Here is a 20497-nt window from a genome sequence, read left to right on the forward strand (position 1 = left end):
AGGTCAGCTCAATAACTAATGCAAATGATCTATTATAGATAATAAACTAACCTTGATGTGGACAGCAGTTTATGATCCCATCCCTTGCCTCTTTCCTTTCTGTTTTTTCTCACCGTAATAAGTTACTATCCCATCACATGCCAAAACACCAATCAAGTCTCCCCATTAAGTCTAGGTGGAGTCTAGCAAGCAAAGTGTTAGTTTACTCCATATTCCAGCGTTTCCAAGACAACAGCCACCCAATTAGAATTTCCTGTAGCTTGGGGTGATGTCATGTGTTGATGTCATTGTGGGATTTTGGTTCATATATCTCTCCATGTTCTAGAATTCTCATTTGATTCACAGAAAAGACCATCCACTTAACTTAACATGACATGCTCCTATATAGTAAAAGCATGACTATACAAGGTAAAACAATTGAAATGTAGGTTGCTCACACTCAGAAACTGGGGTTGACATTTGGCTGTGTTGAACAATGACTTCTTTGTTCGTAAGAAATTGCACGACTTTCGTCTCCTGGCCCCCAAAGGATGTCTTGAAAAACACTACATTTCATATGTGATCCTATTGAGGTCCAAATGAATTTGTTTAAAAGCAAGGCAATGCTTTAAACATTCTGTGGTTAGAAAATACCAGAAGTGTATATATGCTGGGTCAGGAGGTTAGTGGAGGAGCCAGATCTGTTATCCCTCAGTGTATTTTAGCATGGAGCGGCTGTCAGCTAAAGAGGTTATATATGTGCACTACACTACACTACCGCCCCTCTACTGGAGTCTGGAGGCATTGTGTGTGTGTGTGCATGAGGGTGTGTGCATGAGCGTGTGTGCGTGAAATGAAAGTTCATTCAGTTTACCTCCCCTCCCACCAACCCTCTCTCTCTCTTTCTCTCTAGGTCTCTTGGCTATCAGCTGCCTGCATAGCGGCCCCTTGGCTTGCAGTGTGGCGTCACCCTGCAACTCCCTGCCAAACAGCTTCCCTGCTCCCTGCCCTACACACAACATTACAATGCCTTCCACACCCACAGCCTCAACAGGTGCTATGCGTTGCCTTAAAATAACACAATCTATAGAACAAACTCACTGTGTGAACAAGGTGAGACTGGATTGATCTGGAACTTAGTGAGAAGAAAGTTGCACAATGAGAGAAAGATAAGTGTGTGTGTTTGTTTTAGCGCTATCGCATGAACCGCAGGTACACTATATATACCTGGGGGGGCAGGTAGCCTAGTGGTCAGAGCGTTGGGCCAGTAACCAAAAGGTTGCTGGATCAACTCTCCAAGCTGGCAAGGTAAAAATATGTTTTGAACAAGGCAGTTAACCCACTATTCCCCAGTAGGCTTTCATTGTAAACTAAGAATTTGTTCTTAACTGACTTGCTTACTGACAGTTGAATAGCCCTTCTAAGGGTAGCTTTTCCACTCTCTATTTAATATTGCTACTGGGTTCGAAACGGGTCTCCTGCATGTCACAAGACTGTGTTAGCCCACTTAGCTTAGCTAAAGCCCAAAGGGATGAGTTCAGGAAGCTTATACAAATCTTCAAGTCTCCAGCAAGGTTACTCAGCAAAAGAGCGTGGACCTCGGTTACATTTCACCCCCCTTTGACCTCATACTCAGAGATCACAGCACCAATATAACTGACTGGGTTAGAACTCAGGCCAACATCTTCTGTGTCAAACAGAAGCAGAAGGATCTGTGCGCCCCAATGAGAGTGCAAAAGAGGTGGTTTTCTGATCCATGCATTGTGATGAAAAACCTTATAGCTTGAGACCTGAAGACATGCGCCAGACAATGTAACTTTTCAGGTCTCCCCTTGCGCAATCGAAGATAGCACAGTGAGTCATTTTTGTCAAGGGTGTCAATAATTGTGGAAACCAAAGTGAATGAAATTGCCATTTATTTGACATGCATTCAGGTGTTTGACAGCTTTTCTGTGTTTTAAACGTGTAGATCAGGGGTACTCAACTCTGACCCTACAATGTCCGGAGCCTGCTGGTATTCTGTTCTACCTGATCATTAATTGCACCCACCTTGTGTTCCAGGTCTAAATCAGTCCCTGATTCGAGGGGAACAATGACAAACCTGTGGTTTTAATTGAACAGAGCAGTCATTAAGTGCATACAAAGGATATCAAGGATTCTGTATGGAGGAATGGTCTAAGATCCTTTCTAATGTGCTCTCCAACTCAATTTTTTTTTTAGAAAAAGGCTCAAATCAAAATGTATTCGTCACATACAGTTTACAACAGGTATAAAAAGTGCACTGAAATGCTTATGTGGTAGCTCTCTCAACAATGCAGTACATTCATGAATAACAACAATGAAGAAATGAGTCGAAATAACAAGTAGTAGAAGTAATGGAAGGAGTAGTATGCATAGTAATAATGGATGTATTTACAGTTTGTGTAAGTTTGTGTGGAAGGATTGGATGTGTGGGTAGTCAGTGCAAATAATTTCTACGGTGTATATAGTCTCTCTGGTGCAAATAGTCTCTAAGGTGCAGGTCTGTGACGAGAAACAGCTGGGTTTAGCTTTTCAGAAGTCTGATTGTCTGGTGGTAGAAGCTGTCTTGGTGACTGTTGGTTCAAGACCCGATACGCCGATACTGCTTGCCAGATGGTAACAGAAACAACAGTCCATGGCTCCTTGACGATCTTTCTGACCTTCCTCAGGCACCGCCTGCTGTAGATGTCCTGGAGGGCAGGTAGCTTACCCCAGTGATGTGTTGGGCCGTCTGCACCACCCTCTGTAGGGCCTCCTGGTTGAGGGTGGCGCAGTTGCCATACAGGCGGTGATGCAGCCGGTCAAGATGCTCTCGATAGTGCGGCTGTAGAGCTTCTTTAGGATTTGAGGGCCCCATGCCAAATTTCTTCAGGCACCTGAGGTTGAAGTGGCGCGGCTGCAACTTTTTTACCATGTGGTGGTGTGGTTGGACTATGTGAGGTTCTCTGTGATGTGCACACCGAGGAACATTTTATTATACCCTCTCCATTGCAGCCCTGTCGATGACAATATGGCTGTGCTCCTCCCCGTTTCCTGAAGACCACGATCAACTCCTTGCGTTTCCTGAAGACCACGATCAACTCCTTGCGTTTCCTGAAGACCACGATCAACTCCTTGCGTTTCCTGAAGACCACGATCAACTCCTTGCGTTTCCTGAAGACCACGATCAACTCCTTGCGTTTCCTGAAGACCACGATCAACTCCTTGCGTTTCCTGAAGACCACGATCAACTCCTTGGTTTTACTGATGTTACCCTCCAAAAGGGGAGGTATTGAAAGGTATTGAAAACAGAGGTGTCAATATTTCTGACCCCTACCTTTTTGAAAAAATATATATATATTACATGTTAAACAAAATCTCTTGCTTCTGAGCAATTGTATTAGTATAAAATAATATAATTTCCAAATGTTTTGGCGCATACAATATATCTCAGTATTTGTATTTATTCTATAAAGACATTTTTGCCCATCTTTATCAAGGGTGTCAATTCATTGGGACCCCACTGTAGATCGAAATGAGGGTTATTTCTGTGAGCTTAATACAACCTCCAGGGAGCCGGTGGGGAATGAGAAAAAGCTCTTTGTCTGCTGCCTCTATCTCAGACTGAATGACTGATGTATTCTCTCTCACCCCTCCAAGATCGCACAACATGGAAGACTTCTGCTGCATTTCTTATTTACACAAGTGGTGCTCATTTTCTGTGGTTCAGTTCACTGTCAAATGGAGCAAAGTCCATTGGACCTGGATGTGCTCAAGTCTGGGCAGCACCAAGTGAAATAAAAAGGTCCTTTTAAGGGTTAATGTAATGTACAACCACAACAAAAGGGGTGAAGCGAGCTCCCTTCCAGGCCCCACCCTGAAATTATTTATAGGAAGCCTGTTACCAACCTCAATGCATAGGAGTCCTTGGGTTCACCAGCTGGAGGGGAGAAAGGAGGGAAAAGGGGGCGGGAGGGAGGGAAGGGAGGGAAAGGGGGCAGGAGAGTGGGGTGCAGATTCGGGATTCAGTCATAAGAGACTGGAGAGGAGGAATACGGCACAGCGCACAGGAAGACAATAAGAGACACAGAAACAGTGTAGGCTGCTGAGGGTAGGACGGCTCATAATAATGGCTGGAATGGAGTCTATGGAATGGTATGAAAAACATCAAATAACTGTTTTCCATTTGGTTGATACCATTCCATTGACTCCATTCAAGCCATTATTATGAGCCGTCCTCCCATCAGCAGCCTCAACTGCATAGAATGTATATACCTAAAATGGTTCGCTCCTACAGACAGTGAGTCATGTGCCCGTGTCTTGCTATATAAAGCAGGCAGACAGGCATTGAGGCACTCAGTTACTGTTCGATTGAACATTAGAATGGGCAAAGCGAGTGATCTAAATGACTTTGAACATGGTATGATTGTCGGTGCAAGGCACGCCTGTTGTAGTATCTCATTACCAGCCTCCTGGGCTTTTCACGCACGACAGTTTACTGAGAATAGTGAGAAAAACAAAAAACATCCAGTCAGTGGCAGTCCTGTGGGTGAAAACAGCTTGTTGATGAGAGATCGAAAGAGAATGGCAAGAATCGTGCAAGCTAACAGCGGCCCACAAACCGGTAAATAACGCCGCAGTACAACAGTGGTGTGCAGAATGGCATCTCTGAACACACAACTCGTTGGTCCTTGTTACGGATGGGCTATTGCAGCAGACGACCATACCGGGTTCCCCTCCTATTTGCTAAAAACAAAAAGAAGCGGCTCCAGTGGGCACGCAATCACCAACACTGGGCAATTGATGAGTGGAAAAACAACGCCTGGTTTGACGAATCCCGGTTCCTGTTGTGTCATGCTGATGGTAGAATCAAGATTTGGCATGAGCAGCATGGCCCTTTCCTGTCTGGTGTCAACAATACAGGCTGGTGGTGGTGGTGTAATTGTGTGGGGAATGTTTTCCTGGCACACGTTAGGTCCCTTGATACCAATTGAGCAACGTTTCCATGCCCCAAAGAATTCAGGCTGTTCTGGAGGCAAAGGGGTCCTACACGGTACTATATGGGTTTACCTTATAAACTGGCCACTGAGTGTACATTTAACATTTAAATATACATTGAAATAAATATAAATTACATTTCAGTATATTATACGTTCTGTAATTTGTGCATTTTAGAAGTGTTTCAGTGGGCCATTTGTTGATATTTTCTATTCTTCCACACACTACTCTGTGATCCTATTTGATCATGTTGCATCATTTAATTATTTACTTAAAAAAATGTGGGATTGTTTTTGTTTACTATGGGTATTGACGGTAATTGTTCAGAATGTCATAACGATGAAGCTCCATTTATATTTCAACATATATTCCCATAGATCAGAAAATGAAAACTATCATAATAGCCTAATTGCATAATCTTATTACTGTATATATAAAATAAATGTCAAATCTGTAATATGAATTTTATGACCCGGTTGATTCACAACATTTACTTACACTTAGAGTAACATCCATTTAATACACCAGATTTTTACAATGCAATTACACTAATCGATAATAAAACAATTTAGACGCTATAAGATATTATCGGATTTATAAAATAAAAACAGCTAATTATTTATTTCGAAGCCAACGTATTGCATTCTGCAGTTTCCCTATTCATTTCTTTGTGCCCATTTTGCGCATGCCCGCTTAGCGCGCGCTCTCGTTCCAAAGCAAGCCAGACGCGTGCAAGTATCTCACGATTCGCCGTTTCAACCTTTCCCCTAGTTCTCGAGCATTGAGTTCACCGGGTTTACTCTGACACCACTGACTCCTTCGTCACGCCTTCCAACAGCCACGCACCCTCTTTGCTCCAATCGCGACGCAGACACGTCCTGATCACGCGCTGCTTGCGATCTGATTGGACGAGGTCCGCTACACCTTTGTTTTTGATTGGTAACATGTTACCACCCGCCAGTCTGCTCTGAATTTTGTTTCTGTTTTTTTCGTCTCCCCTTTTGATTCACTCAGCTAAGGCCAGTCTCAACAACTGGCAGCGGGAATACTTGTGTGCTCAGGGCTCGTTGAGTGGTTAAATTGCTACTGTCTCTACTGTTATTGTTTTACTCATACTTTCCATATGGTGACTTTCACATCACCCCCGAATTCATAGCAATCTTGTCGGGTAAGTTGATTGATTTTTACTTAAAATTTTAAATCTTCAGGTATTTCAAGACCATCGATAAGTTACACACAGACAAACACACACACACACACACATTACAGCATTATATAACTTGAATTGAATGCATTGAAGCAAGCCGCCCAAGTTGAACGTGATGTTCTTTTAACCCAGGCAGTCTGGTTTATTTGAAGTCAGAATGAAACTAGTGTATCCCCGCGCAACGGACAGTGTATCAACTGTGTGATCACACATTGCTACATTATATCCGCCCTATATCACTGCATTGTTACATTGTAATAATACTTTTCTTCAATACGTTATTTTAAACTGTTACACACACACATTGTTACACAAACACACACATGCGCTCAGAACTCTCTCTCTCACACACACACACACACGACGCTGCTGTTCTATTATATACTATTTATTCTACTGCGTGACCAAGTCACTGCCCATTTTATATTTGTAAATACAGTCCATTATTAATATGCATACCACCTACTCCATTACTTGTTTTGTTTTGGACTTATTGTTATTATTGATTAATGTACTGCATTGTTGCAGGAGCTAGCGCATAAGCATTTCGTTGCACATGATATTATACCTGCTGTAAACTGTGTATGTGACGAATAAAATTTTAATTGATATCGTGTTACATTTTAATTGTGGCCCCTAAAAGCCAAATGGAACTGTACATCTCATTTTGCATTTTAGCGGGGCTCAACTAGACTACTGTGTTTGCTGTATGTATGTATGTATGTATGTGCCATGTATCAGTCTGCTTGGTTGAACATTTTGGACATAAATTGACGATTGATTCATAGATTAGCTAATTGATAAAAGCATGAAGATTGGAATTGGATTATGAGCTGCTTCCATGTGTGTCAATAAAACAAGTGGCTGGTTGTTATTGCTGGAGAGTGTCCTCAAGCAGTTCAATAAGAGGCGGGGGTTCTCAATTCAACCTTCCTGATGCGGCCCACACCCCCTCCACAGTTCTTGCATGTTAATCAAATCGACTATTCTGGGTTTTTGTTGTTGATGTAGCACATTACTCACATGTCTATTTTTGGTGATGTCCAATGTTATGTGAGCTACTGGGAACTGGGAGGATTGGATGCACCCACCTGCCATCCACCCGCTCAAATGGCTGCTGTTAGCTTAGCGTTGCAGTGGGGCCCCTCTCTCTCGCCATTCCTCTAAAGCAGCTAGCAGCCTGACTACGTGCAGCTGAGCATTCAGCGGATGACAACAAACTGCACTACATAGCTACATGCACATCTAGAAGAATACCCAACCCTTGTTCATTGACTACTGTCTATGTGTTTTCCACCATTTTGAGGCTTAATATGGTTCATAACTTGAGCTAAAACCATCTGAGGGAACCATTGCAGTAGTAGGACTCTAGATATATTTAGTGAGATAGATGTCAGTGTTGAAAAGAGTCTGCAGCCATCAGAAGCTATTGAGCTGTAATTGTGATCAAATCAAATTGTATTTGTCACATGCACCGAATACAACAGTGAAATGCGTACTTACAAGCCCTTAAACAACAATGCAGTTTAGAAAAATAAGAGTAAACTAAAAAAATAGATAGGCAAAAAAAATGTTTTTTTAAGAGCAGCAATAAGAATGGGCAGTTTGGGCAAATACCAGATGGGCTGGTCCATCTTCATTCCACTGGGCCAGTCTCAATTTAAGTTTTTGCACATAATTTTCTTTATTTGGGGGGTGGGGGAATAAATAGACTAGAGTGCATGTTAGTATTCCCTAAACTGATTTCTGGTCTGATTAATGGTGCATCCTCGTTATGGACTCATTCTCTCCCACACTCCGTCTGATCTAATGGCCCATAGGGCTCTGGTCAAAGGTAGTGCGCTATATAGGGAAAAGGGTTCCATTTTGGGACACAGATGGTGATTGGCGGTGCATTTTCCCTGTGGCCTCCCATCAGGCTGATCTAATGGACATCAGGGTGATGATGATGGAGAGGAACAGGTACGACAGTGAGCAGTCCTGCTGCAGCACCTTTGAGTACCACGACCTGGAGGCCGCCGAGGCGCTCGTCAGCATGAGCTCCTGGGGTCAAAGTTCACCAAACCACAAGCCACGCCCCCTGACACCTACCTCTGACTCCTGCGACTCTCTCCTCCTGCACCCTGAGAGCATGGAGTCCCCCAAGGATCTGATCGCACTCTCATCACTGGTGAGTTGAATCCCATTATGTAGGCCTCAGTGGTTTTGAATTTCTACTGTAAAATATCACTTTTCTATGCTAACGTAGTTAGTCTAGTAGCCTGAGTATAGAAAAATGAGTGGTTGGGACTAACCAGCGGCTGCCATTTTATTCAAAACTACAATCAGCTTTTTTGCAATAGAGAATTGAATGGGTTTGTGTCACATTTGAGAGTTAAAATGTTTAAAGCAGGGATCCGCAGGTGGTGGGCAACCTTATGCCGCCCCACTTCTTGTGTAGTGGGTTCAAATGGAACGAAAACAAGGGGATTGAGCCCTGAGCCGTTTTGGGCTGGCCTTCTGGGCTAGGTGTGTCTGGCTAATCCCGCTGCCCCGGAGCTGGAGAGGAAGTGAGATTCACTTGCAATCTAACATTACAGCTGCCAGACACAAACAGAGCAGACATAGTCAACAGGTATCATTCTCTGTTCTTGGATCGGAATCAATGACCCCAAAAGAGAAAAAGAAGCAAGAAAACGACTGTTCATGACCAATCCAGAAACCGGATTAACATTGGAGTTAATTTTGAAAGGTGAAAGAGTGACGCCAACATGGCCACCGCTCTCATGGACTGGTAACGTTATGTACAGTGCATTCGGAAAGTATTCAGACCCCTTGACTTTTTCCACATTTGTTACATTACAGCCTTATTCTAAAAATGTATTAAATCGTTTTTTTCCTCATTAATCTACACACAATACCACATAAAGATAAAGCAAAAAATAAAATTAATTAATATCACATTTACATAAGTATTCAGACCTTTCACACAGTACTTTGTTGAAGCACCTTTGGCAGCGATGACAGCCTCGGGAGTCTTCTTGGGTACGACGCTATAAGCTTGGCACACCTTTATTTGGGCAGTTTCTCCCATTCTTCCCTGCAGATCCTCTCAAGTTCTGTCAGGTTGCTGCAGCGCTATTTTCAGGTCTCCAGGGATGTTCGATCGGGTTCAAGTCCGGGCTCTGGCTGGGCCACTCAAGAACATTCAGAGACTTGTCCCGAAGCCACTCCTGCGTGGTCTTGGCTGTGTGCTTAGGGTCGTTGTCCTGTCTGAAGGTGAACCTTCGCCCCAGTCTGAGGTCCTGAGTGCTCTGGAGCAGGTTTTCATCAAGGATCTCTCTCAACTTTGCTCCGTTCATCCCTCGATCCTGACTAGTCTCCCAGTCCTTGCCGCTGAAAAACATCCCCACAGTATGACGCTGCCACCACCATGCTTCACCGTAGGGATGGTGCCAGGTTTCCTCCAGACGTGACACTCGGCATTTAGGCCAAAGAGTTCAATCTTGGTTTCATCAGACCAGAGAATCTTGTTTGTAACAAATGCTTTAACAAAATGTGGATAAAGTCAAGGGGTCTGAATACTTTCCGAATGCACTGTAAGTGTTAGTTGCATTTTTAGCCTGCTAGCTACATTAGCTGCTAACCGTAGTGTGTTCAGTGTTCAAGCTAGCTAACACATACTTAGCTAGCTAGCTAACATTTTCTGTATTCTGACATTTTTGGTTTGGAAAGACCATTGACATTTGCGCAAATAAGGATTTCAATTTATTTGAGTGATATGACTTTTTCTTTCCAATCACCATCAACACTGTCAGTGTAACAGAACCATGGATAACTTGGGACTACTTTACTGCATGATAAAATGACAAATCTGTAATGTAAAAATCCACATTTACATTTGAATTCACAATTAAAAACAAAAATGTGACTGATTTCTAAAAAGAAATGGGACAATTACAATGACAACTGAACACTTGTAGAACTTAAATGAAACACACACACACAAGGCAGGACATGTACAGCTAGCTACCAGCTACCAGGAATAAAGCCTCAAATTTGCTGAAGCAGATCACGGGAGGCCAGTACTTTCCACACACAGCAGCTTGGAATAACAACTCTGTTGCCAGGTCCCTCACCTCCAGGCCACAAACTGTTATGTGCTGTTCCTGGTTCCCACGTTTCATCTCCTACTAGAAGGTCATCAGAGCCGGTATAACCACAATGCATCCGTACTGCTTTGCTACAGAGGGTCAATTCTCAATGGCTGACACAAATCCTTATTTCTATCTTGAATTGAAATGTTGATTTGGTTGGGTTCTGGTGTAGCAGGTAGAACGTCACATGGACACTGCTGATGGCGACGCATGTAGTGTAGCTGAAGGGTTAGGATATTCACATCTATGGCTGACTATGTTTCCTCCATCCAACAAGTCCAAGCTATCCTGTGCATTATAGGTTAACATTGTGGGAAAACATTAAACAAATTGTTATTTCATAGTACAATACGTCATATGCTGAACATCCTGCATATGCCAAAATAAAAAGGGATTTTGATTTGATAACTATACTGGACTTGCTAAATAGCCCTTACCCAGCTATCCAGTTAGCTAAACACTCATTTAAATAACTCAGTAAGAAACAGGGTGCCGTTTTGGAAGTTTACTTGAATCACAGTGTGAAACTGCAACAAACAGTAAAGTATGTTTTCAGTTACAGTAGTATAGAGTACAGAATGTATTCCACAATAACTGCACTAAATATAAGGAATAAGAGTACTCAATCTAGAGTCAAATATGAAATAAAGTTACTGGAATGCAACTGTATGCTTGATATTACTCAGCTAGATGTCCCTGGGGAGAAATAGCACTGAAGCTAATGCAAAGTAGCTAACCGTTAACTCAATTTTCAATCTATTACAGAAGCATGAAAATTATATGTGATAAACATTTATCTTGTGTTAATAAACAAATGTACTTACAGACATGGTGTATTACAAAGCTTATATAGAAGGATGTTGAAGGATTATAACTACTCTGTCAAACATTGCTTCACTTCAGAAACTGCTTCCTGTCACATGACACAAACAGTTTAATTCTACCCTGCTGCACTTAAACTGCCACTAGGGGGTGCTAAACAACTAACAGGTCCAGAACAATAACATAATATTGATAAAATATGAGTACATTAGTGAGAACGTACTAGAGGTCGACCAATTAATCGGAATGGCCAATTAATTAGGGCCGATTTCAAGTTTCCATAACAATCGGAAATCGGTATTTTTGGACGCCGATTTTTGTTTAGATTTGTTGAAATTTTTAACAAATACATTTTTTACAACTTTATTTAACGAGGCAAGTCAGTTAAGAACACATTCTTATTTTCAATGACGGCCTAGGAACGTTGGGTTAAAACTGCCTTGTTCAGGGGCAGAACGACAGATTTGTACCTTGTCAGCTCAGGGATTCAATCTTGCAAATTTACGGTTAACTATTCCAACACTAACCACCTGCCTCACGAGGAGCCTGCCTGTTACGCGAATGCAGAAAGAAGCCAAGGTAAGTTGCTAGCTAGCATTAAACTTATCTTATAAAAAACAATCAATCAATCATAATCACTAGTTAACTACACATATTTGATGATATTACTAGATTATCTAGCGTGTCCTGCGTTGCATATAATCGATACGGTGCGCATTTGCAAAAAAGGACTGTCGTTGCTCCAACGTGTACCTAACCATAAACACCAATGCCTTTCTTAAAATCAATACACAGAAGTATATCTTTTTAAACCTGCATATTTAGCTAAAATAAATCCAGGTTAGCAGGCAATATTAACCAGGTGAAATTGTGTCACTTCTCTTGCGTTCATTGCACGCAGAGTCAGGGTATATGCAACAGTTTGGGCCGCCTGGCTCATTGCGAACTAATTTGCCAGAATTTTACGTAATTATAACATAACATTGAAGGTTGTGCAATGTAACAGCAATATTTAGATTTAGGGATGCCATCCGTTAGATAAAATACGGAACGGTTCCGTATTTCACTGAAAGAATAAACGTTTTGTTTTCGAAGCTGGTGGTTCCTTTTAACATGAGTCTTCAATATTCCCAGGTAAGAAGTTTTAGGTTGTAGTTCTAATAGGAATTATAGGACTATTTCTCTATACGATTTGTATTTCATATACCTTTGACTGTTGGATGTTCTTACAGGCACTTTAGTATTGCCAGTGCAACAGTATAGCTTCCGTCCCTCTCCTCGCTCCTACCTGGGCTCGAACCGGGAACACAACAGCCACCCTCGAAGCATCGTTACCCATCGCTCCACAAAAGCCGCAGCCCTTGCAGAGCAAGTGGAACAACCACTCCAAGTCTCAGATCGAGTGGCGTTTGAAACGCTATTAGCACGCACCCCGCTAACTAGCTAGCCATTTCACATCACTTACACCAGCCTAATCTCGAGAGTTGATAGGCTTGAAGTCATAAACAGATCAATGCTTGAAGCACAGCGAAGAGCTGCTAGCAAACCCACGAAAGTGCTGTTTGAATGAATGCTTACGAGCCTGCTGCTGCCTACCATCCCTCAGTCAGACTGCTCTATCAAATATCAAATCATAGACTTAATTATAACATAATTAATACACAGAAATACGAGCCTTTGGTCATTAATATGGTAGAATCTGGAAACTATCATTTCGAAAACAGAACGTTTATTCTTTCAGTGAAGTAGGGAACCGTTCTAACGGATGGCATGTACAATTCTGGCAAATTAATTACGGTCTTTGTTAGGAATAAATGGACATCACACAGTTCGCAACGAGCCAGGCGGCCCAAACTGCTGCATATACTGCTTGCACGGAACGCAAGAGAAGTGACACAATTTCCCAAGTTATAAGAAATTCATATTAGCGGGCAATATTAACTAAATATGCAGGTTTAAAAATATATACTTGTATATTGATTTTAAAGAATGACATTGATGTTTATGGTTAGGTACACATTGGTGCAACGACAGTGCTTTTTTCGCGAATGCGCTTGTTAAAATCAATCACCCGTTTGGCGAAGTAGGCTGTGATTTGATGAGAAATTAACAGGCACCGCATCGATTATATGCAACGCAGACACGCTAGATAAACTAGTAATATCATCAACCATGTGTAGTTAACTAGTGATTGTGTTAAGATTAATAGTTTTTTATACGATAAGTTTAATGCTAGCTAGCGACTTACCTTGGCTTCTTACTGCCCTCGCGTAACAGGTAGTCAGCCTGCCACGCAGGCTCCTCTTGGAGTGCAATGTAAGGCAGGTGGTTAGAGCGTTAACCAGAAGGTTGCACAAACTAATCCCCGAGCTGACAAGGTAAAAATCTGTCGTTCTGCCCCTGAACAAGGCAGTTAACCCACCGTTCCTCGGCCGTCATTGAAAATAAGAATGTGTTCTTAACTGACTTGCCTAGTTAAATAAAGGTGTAAAAAAAAAACAATCGTCCACAATCGGTGTCCAAAAATACAGATTGCCGATTGTTATGAAAACTTAAAATCGGCCCGAATTAAATCGGCCATTGACATCTACTTTGTTTACTACAGCTAAATGGGGAGGGCATTACCACCAAATAAGCCAGTCACAACCGTATATTTTACATGCAGTGCATTCTGGAAGTATTCAGACCCTTTTGACTTTTTCCACATTATTCTAAAATTAAATAAAAACAATTCTATACACAATATCCCATAATGACAAATCAAAAACAGTTTATTTATTTTAGCAAAAAACAGAAATACCTTAACATAATTATTCAGACCCTTTGATCTGAGACTCGAAATTGAGCTCAGTTGCATCCTGTTGTTTCCATTGATCATCCTTGAGATGTTTCTACAACTTCATTAGTTTCAACTTCATGTTTCTACAACTTCATTCATTCCACCTGTGGTAAATTCAATTGATTGGACATAATTTGGAAAGGCACACACCTGTCTTTAAGGTCTCACAGTTGACAGTGCATATCAGAGCAAAAACCAAGCCATGAGGTCGAAGGAATTGTCCGTAGAGCTCCCAGACACAATTGTGTCGAGGCACAGATCTGGGGAAGAGTACCAAAAAATGTCTGCAGCCTTGAAGGATCCAAGAACACATTCTTAAATGGAAGAAGTTTGGAACCACCAAGACTCTTCCTAGAGCTTGCCCCTTGGCCAAACTGAGCAATCAGGGGAGAAGGGCCTTGCTTGGTCAGGGAAGTGACCAAGAACCCGATAGTCACTCTGATAGAGCTCCTCTGTGGAGATGGGAGAACCTTCCAGAAGGACAGCCATCTCTGCAGCACTCCACCAATCAGGCCTTCATGGTAGTGTTCAGATGGAAGCCACTCCTCAATAAAAGGCACATGACAACCCACTTGGAGTTTGCCAAAAGGCACCTAAAGGACTCAGACCATGATTCTCTGGTCTGATGAAACCAAGATGGAACTTTTTGGCCTAAATGCCAAGCGTCACATCTGGAGGAAACCTGGCACCATCCCTACGGTTAAGCATGGTGGTGTCAGCATCATGCTGTGGGGATGTTTTTCAGCGGCAGGGACTGTGAAATTAGTCACGATCGAGGGAAAGATGAACGGAACAAAGTACAGAGAGATCCTGGATGAAAACCTGCTCCAGAGCGCTCAGGACCTCAGACTGGGGCGAAGGTTCATCTTCCAACAGGACAACAACCCTAAGCACACAGCCAAGACAATGCAGGAGTGGCTTCGGGACAAGTCTCTGAATGTCCTTGAGTGGCCCAGCCAGAGCCTGGACTTGAACCCGATCGAACATCCCTGGAGAGACCTGAAAATAGCTGTGCAGCAACCTGACAGAGCTTGAGAGGATCTGCAGAGAAGAATGGGAGAAACTCTCCAATACAAGTGTGCCAAGCTTGTAGCAGCATATCCAAGAATACTCAAGGCTGTAATCGCTGACAATGTACTGAGTAAAGAGTCTGAATACTTATATAAATGTAATATTGAAGTTTTTTATTTTTAATAAATTAGCTAAACGTTCTAAACCTGTTTTTGCTGTGTCATTATGGGTTATTGTGTGTAGATTGATGAGGGGAAAAAAAATATTTAGGCTGTAACCTAACAAAATGTCAAGGGATCTGAATACTTTCCAAAGGATGTGATGTTGCGCTGTAACCAGTTTAACATGTGTAATGCTAATGTGACCATCCTATGACTTTATGGCCCATAGTCTACCAATGTGTCATGCAGATGAGCCATTGTTAACTTGTCTGACCACGCTGGGTATTCAGTCTTTCTGGTGGGTAGTTCACACTAGGTAGGAATCTATGCTGTATATAGGCAGGCGGTGTGCTCAATAGGCAAACATAGCTAACTATTTTGGTCGATTACCAACAAAATAACTATTGAATCACAAAGCATAACAAAAAATACCAACTATTTTTCAGTGAGATCCACTATTGGCTCCTTGATTAAGCTAGAAGTCGCTAGATCACGTTGCTGCGATGACATCCCAGCACCAATTTGCCTTCATGCGGCACAGCTGCAGTCCCTGACGTAGCGTTTCACCCCCTCTCCAGCCGCACACCCCCTCCCCTTGTGCTTCTCTGTCTGTGTATGCACCATTGATGTGACTTCTGTTGCACAGACAGTTTCTCCCACTCACGCTAAATGCTATCAAAACCGTAGAAACCCTCTGTGTCAAAACACTCCAAAGGCAGCCTGAAAAGTAGCTGAAATTTTCGCAAGAAACCTTTCCTAGTAAAAGTTGTGAAATGTAACGACAAAGTTACTAAGTTGGCAACACTGGCTCCGGGGCAGCAGGGTCATTCGAGTAGGCGGTATTAGCACAAAGACACACCTAGCCTAGAAGGCCAGCCCAGGGCTCAACCCCCTTGTTTACGTTCAAAGAGAAAACACTACACCAGAAGTGGGGCAGCATAGGGTCACGGACGACCTGCGATTCCTGCTTTAATTCATCTTTCTCTTTTCCAGTGCATGACCCCTCCTCAGAGCCCCATCTTTGCCGAGACCTCCACCTCCACAGCTGTCCACACCACCACCACCTCATTGGCCAGCTCCAGCTCAGGCCCCAGACCAGTCTTAACCCGGCCAAGACTCCGTGCAGGTCTGCCCCACAGGAATGCCCCTCTCCTGGGCCAACAACTTGGCACGGCCCCCCTCTTAGAGAGCTCTGGAGCTCAAGAGCTAGCCAGCAGAGCCATGGTGACCAGCGTTATCCGTCACACTGCTGACAGGGCCCTCTCACAGCACAGTATCAACATTCCACCTCAGTCCCTCATAGGGATACAACACACCTCCTCCAACAGAAACCCTACAGCAGCCTCTTTGGCCGAGACCATTCCCATGCAGACTGAACCACAAAGCTGCAGCACTGGTCCGTGTGTTAAGGTAGAGAAGGACGTTAGTCCATCCTCACCTGACAGCAGCACAGGCCCCTCCACTCCTCCCACTGAAAGTTCCCCATCCCAAGCCACAGCCACCTCCCGGTCCTCACTCCCCATCCAAAGCTCCCAGGTCCTCTGCCAGGTGTTTCCAATCAATGGGCGGACAGGGATGATCTCTGCGTTTGTCCATCGGGGTCCGGTGCAGATGCAGACACAGGGGGGGCCCAAGCCAATACTAGCCCAGTCACCATCCTCCTTCCCCCAGCCGCTGCAGCTGGTGGGCTCCTCAGTGACTCGCGGGACGGTGATGTTTGTGGTTCCCCAGTCCCCTGTTTCCCAGGCCTCGTCATGCCAACAGACTGTCATGACCCTCGGGAACACCAAGCTCCTGCCCCTGGCCCCAGCTCCAGTTTACATGCCCTCAGGGCAGAGTAGTAATGCCACACAAGCTGACTTCTCCCGCAGACGGAACTACGTCTGTAACTTCCTGGGCTGTAAGAAGACCTACTTCAAAAGTTCCCACCTCAAGGCCCATCTCAGAACTCACACTGGTAGGTACTACCTCCCCACCACACTTGTTAGACAATTCACTGGATATTCTAACCAATGGCAATTTGATTAATGGTCATGTTGAATAGGTAGTGGAGTTATCTTCTACTGATATAGTTTCCATTTGTCCCATGCCGTCCAGGTGAGAAACCATTCAGCTGCCACTGGGAGGGCTGCGACAAGAAGTTTGCCCGCTCCGACGAGCTCTCCCGCCACCGGCGAACACACACCGGCGAGAAGAAGTTTGTGTGTAACATGTGCGATCGGCGCTTCATGCGCAGCGACCACTTGACCAAGCATGCTCGCCGACACATGACCACCAAGAGGACCGCCACGTGGCCGACTGAAGTCAACAAGATGGCGGCATCTCAGGGTCCGTCGAGCAACTCCAGCCTTTCTCTCAGTGTGCTGGTCCCTTCCCCTAATTAGCTGGGTCTCAGGCCGTACGGTCATCTCAGGACAATATACCACCACCAACCACACAAGACCAGGGGTTTAAATTAAACAAAAACTATAGGCTGCTACTCATTCATGGACGGAGACAAACTGACCTTGCACTGGATTTTTTTATTATGCTTGTTTTGTACTTTCGATCTGTAATATGTATACAGTATGTAATGTTTAGCAAAATGTATGCACTCTTTTTGCCAAAGCCTTTGCATTGTGCTTTTCTGTTACTATTTGTCTCTGTGATTATAAATATGTATATATTAATATCTGTATATGAATGTTACGTGTATTCCAATCTGCATTTATTGAATATATGTTATTGATATTTTAAAATGTGTCAGTGGACATTATACCTCACTGTGATACTACCTACTTTCTTGCTTTGCATATTATTTAATAAACATTTGTCTTAAAAAGTGCTGTTTTTGATAGCTTGATTGTTTTTTTGAATTACAGATACAGTATATTATTACTTAATAAATACTTTATAAAGCCTCACCATACTAATATGAGTAATCCATTTATGAATGAATTCTATAGATATGCCATGTCCCAATGTGTAGTTTTACTAGCTTTCAATGTAGCCAATTGTAATTATTATGAGTCCCATTGTTTTTTCCCATAATAAAATACAAAATAAAATACACTAGTAAACTTGGTCTCTATATTTTCTCAATAACATGATGATGAAACACCCAATCTTGCTATTTCTCATTCTCAGCGGTGTTGGGGACAATATTACGTATTCTGTTACACAATTGCACTCGATCCCCTTTGATTTCGAATACCAGTCTCATCCCACCACCCAGTAACAACATTCCTCAAATCACATTGCAGTATTTTAGAGTGCTAAGGGGGCGTGACCAATTGGAAAATGTCCATTCAGCTGGAATATGATCAGAGGATTTTAACTGGCTAACACAGTACCCGCCCATTTGCCTTACTGACCGACATTCACATAAGCAAAATATTGAAAGGTCCCTGTAAGCGCTCCCACTAAAATATAGGCCAACAGCACCACTCAGTGGAAATAAATACTTCACAACGTGTGTGAATAAAGTAAAGCCGTGTCAGGTTTCCAGTTCTTAACTTTATGGACACACGACACACCAGGTTGGGCATCCTCATCAACCGGGCCACGGTGGAGACGCTCAAAAACGTCAAGTTCCTTGGCGTACACATCTCAGAGGAGTTGAAATGTTCAAACCACACGGACACCATGGTGAAAAAGGCACCACAGCAACTCTTCAAACGCATGAGGGTGAAGAAATTCAGCTTGTCCCGGAGGACTCTGTGTTCTACAGGAGCACCATCTAGAGCATACTGTTGGGCAGCATCACAGCCTGATACGGCAACTCCTCCGCCACTGACTGCAAGGCGCTACAGAGGGTGGTACGCTCATCCAAACACACAATTGGGTGCACACTGCCTGCCCTCCAGGACACCTACAACATCAGGTGTCGCAGGAAGGCAGCCTCCCCGCTTCCATCACTCAGACACGGGCAGTCATGGCCTCATGGCAAAAACTAACAGACTGGCCAATATCTTCTACTCCCAGACCATCAGGCTGCTGAAAAGTCACCACTAGACTAGTCAGCTATCTTGCGACACCTGGTGTCCTGTACTCCCTGTTCACCCATGACGGCGGGGCCAAGCACATCTCCAACTCAATCATCAAGTTTGCAAACGACAACAGTAGTAGGCTTGATTACCAATGATGACGAGACAGCCTGCAGGGAGGAGGTGAGGGCTCTGGGAGTGTGGTGCCTGGAAAATAACCTCTCACGCAACGTCAACAAAACAAAGGAGATGATCGTCGACTTCAAGAAACAGCAGAGGGTGCACCTCCCTTATCTACACTGACGGGACCACAGGGGAGAAGGTGGAAAGATTCAAGTTCCTTGGTGTACACATCACTGACAATCTGAAATGGACCACCCATACACAGTATGGTGAAGAAGGCGCAACAGAGTCTCTTCAACCTCAGGAGGGTAAAGAAGTTGAACTTGTCACCTAAAACCCTCACATTTTTTTTACAGATGCACAATTGAAAGCATCCTGTCAGGCTGTCTAACCGCCTGGTACGGCAACTGCAACCTTCCGCAACCGCAAGGCTCTCCAGAGGGTGGTGCGGTCTGCCCAACGTATTACTGGGGGCAAACTATTCGCCCTCCAGGACACCTACAGCACCCGATGTCACAGTAAGGCCCAAAAAATCATCAAGAACAACCACCCTAGCCACTGCCTGTTCACCCGGCTATCATCCAGAAGGCGAAGGTCAGTAACAGGTGCATCAAAGCTGGGACCGAGAGAATGAAAAACAGCTTCTATCTCAAGGCCATCAGAGTGTTAAACAGCCATCACCAGCACATTAGAGGCTGCTGCCTATAGGCATAGACTAGGAATCACTGGCCACTTTAAGGAATGGAACACTAGTTACTTTAATAATGTTTACATATCTGGCATTACTCATCTCATATGTATATACTGTATTCTATACTATTCTACAGTCTCTTAGTCACTTAATGTTTACATTTCTGGCATTACTCATCTCATATGTATATACTGTATTCTATACTATTCTACAGTCTCTTAGTCACTTAATGTTGACATATCTAGCATTACTCATCTCATGTGTATATACTGTTTTTCTATACTATTCTACTGTATCTTAGTCCGTTCCGCTCTGACATCGCTCCTCCACATATAAACTCACCAAAAAACGAAACTTCCTCTCACTGTCAACTGCGTTTATTTTTAGCAAACTTAACATGTGTAAATATTTCTATGATCATAACAAGATTCATCAACTGAGACATAAACTGAACAAGTTCCACAGGCATGTGACCAACATAAATGGAATAATGTGTCCCTTAACAAAGGGGTGTTCAAAATCAAAAGTAAGAGTCAGTATCTGGTGTGGACACCAGCTGCATTAA

General features: G+C 43.4%; 1 protein-coding gene across 1 annotated transcript; it reads left to right on the forward strand.

Moving 5' to 3' along the window:
• Positions 1-5964: 5964 nt before the first annotated feature.
• klf11a (Kruppel-like factor 11a) lies at positions 5965-18207 on the forward strand. Its single transcript, XM_021600136.2, has 4 exons — positions 5965-6145; positions 8103-8354; positions 16147-17110; positions 17251-18207. The coding sequence occupies exons 2-4, from the start codon at positions 8112-8114 to the stop codon at positions 17535-17537; spliced, it is 1494 nt and encodes a 497-aa protein (XP_021455811.2). The 5' UTR covers positions 5965-6145; positions 8103-8111; the 3' UTR covers positions 17538-18207.
• The last annotated feature ends 2290 nt before the right edge of the window (positions 18208-20497 follow it).

Source organism: Oncorhynchus mykiss, chromosome 4, assembly GCF_013265735.2.
Source record: "Oncorhynchus mykiss isolate Arlee chromosome 4, USDA_OmykA_1.1, whole genome shotgun sequence".
NCBI lineage: Eukaryota > Metazoa > Chordata > Actinopteri > Salmoniformes > Salmonidae > Oncorhynchus > Oncorhynchus mykiss.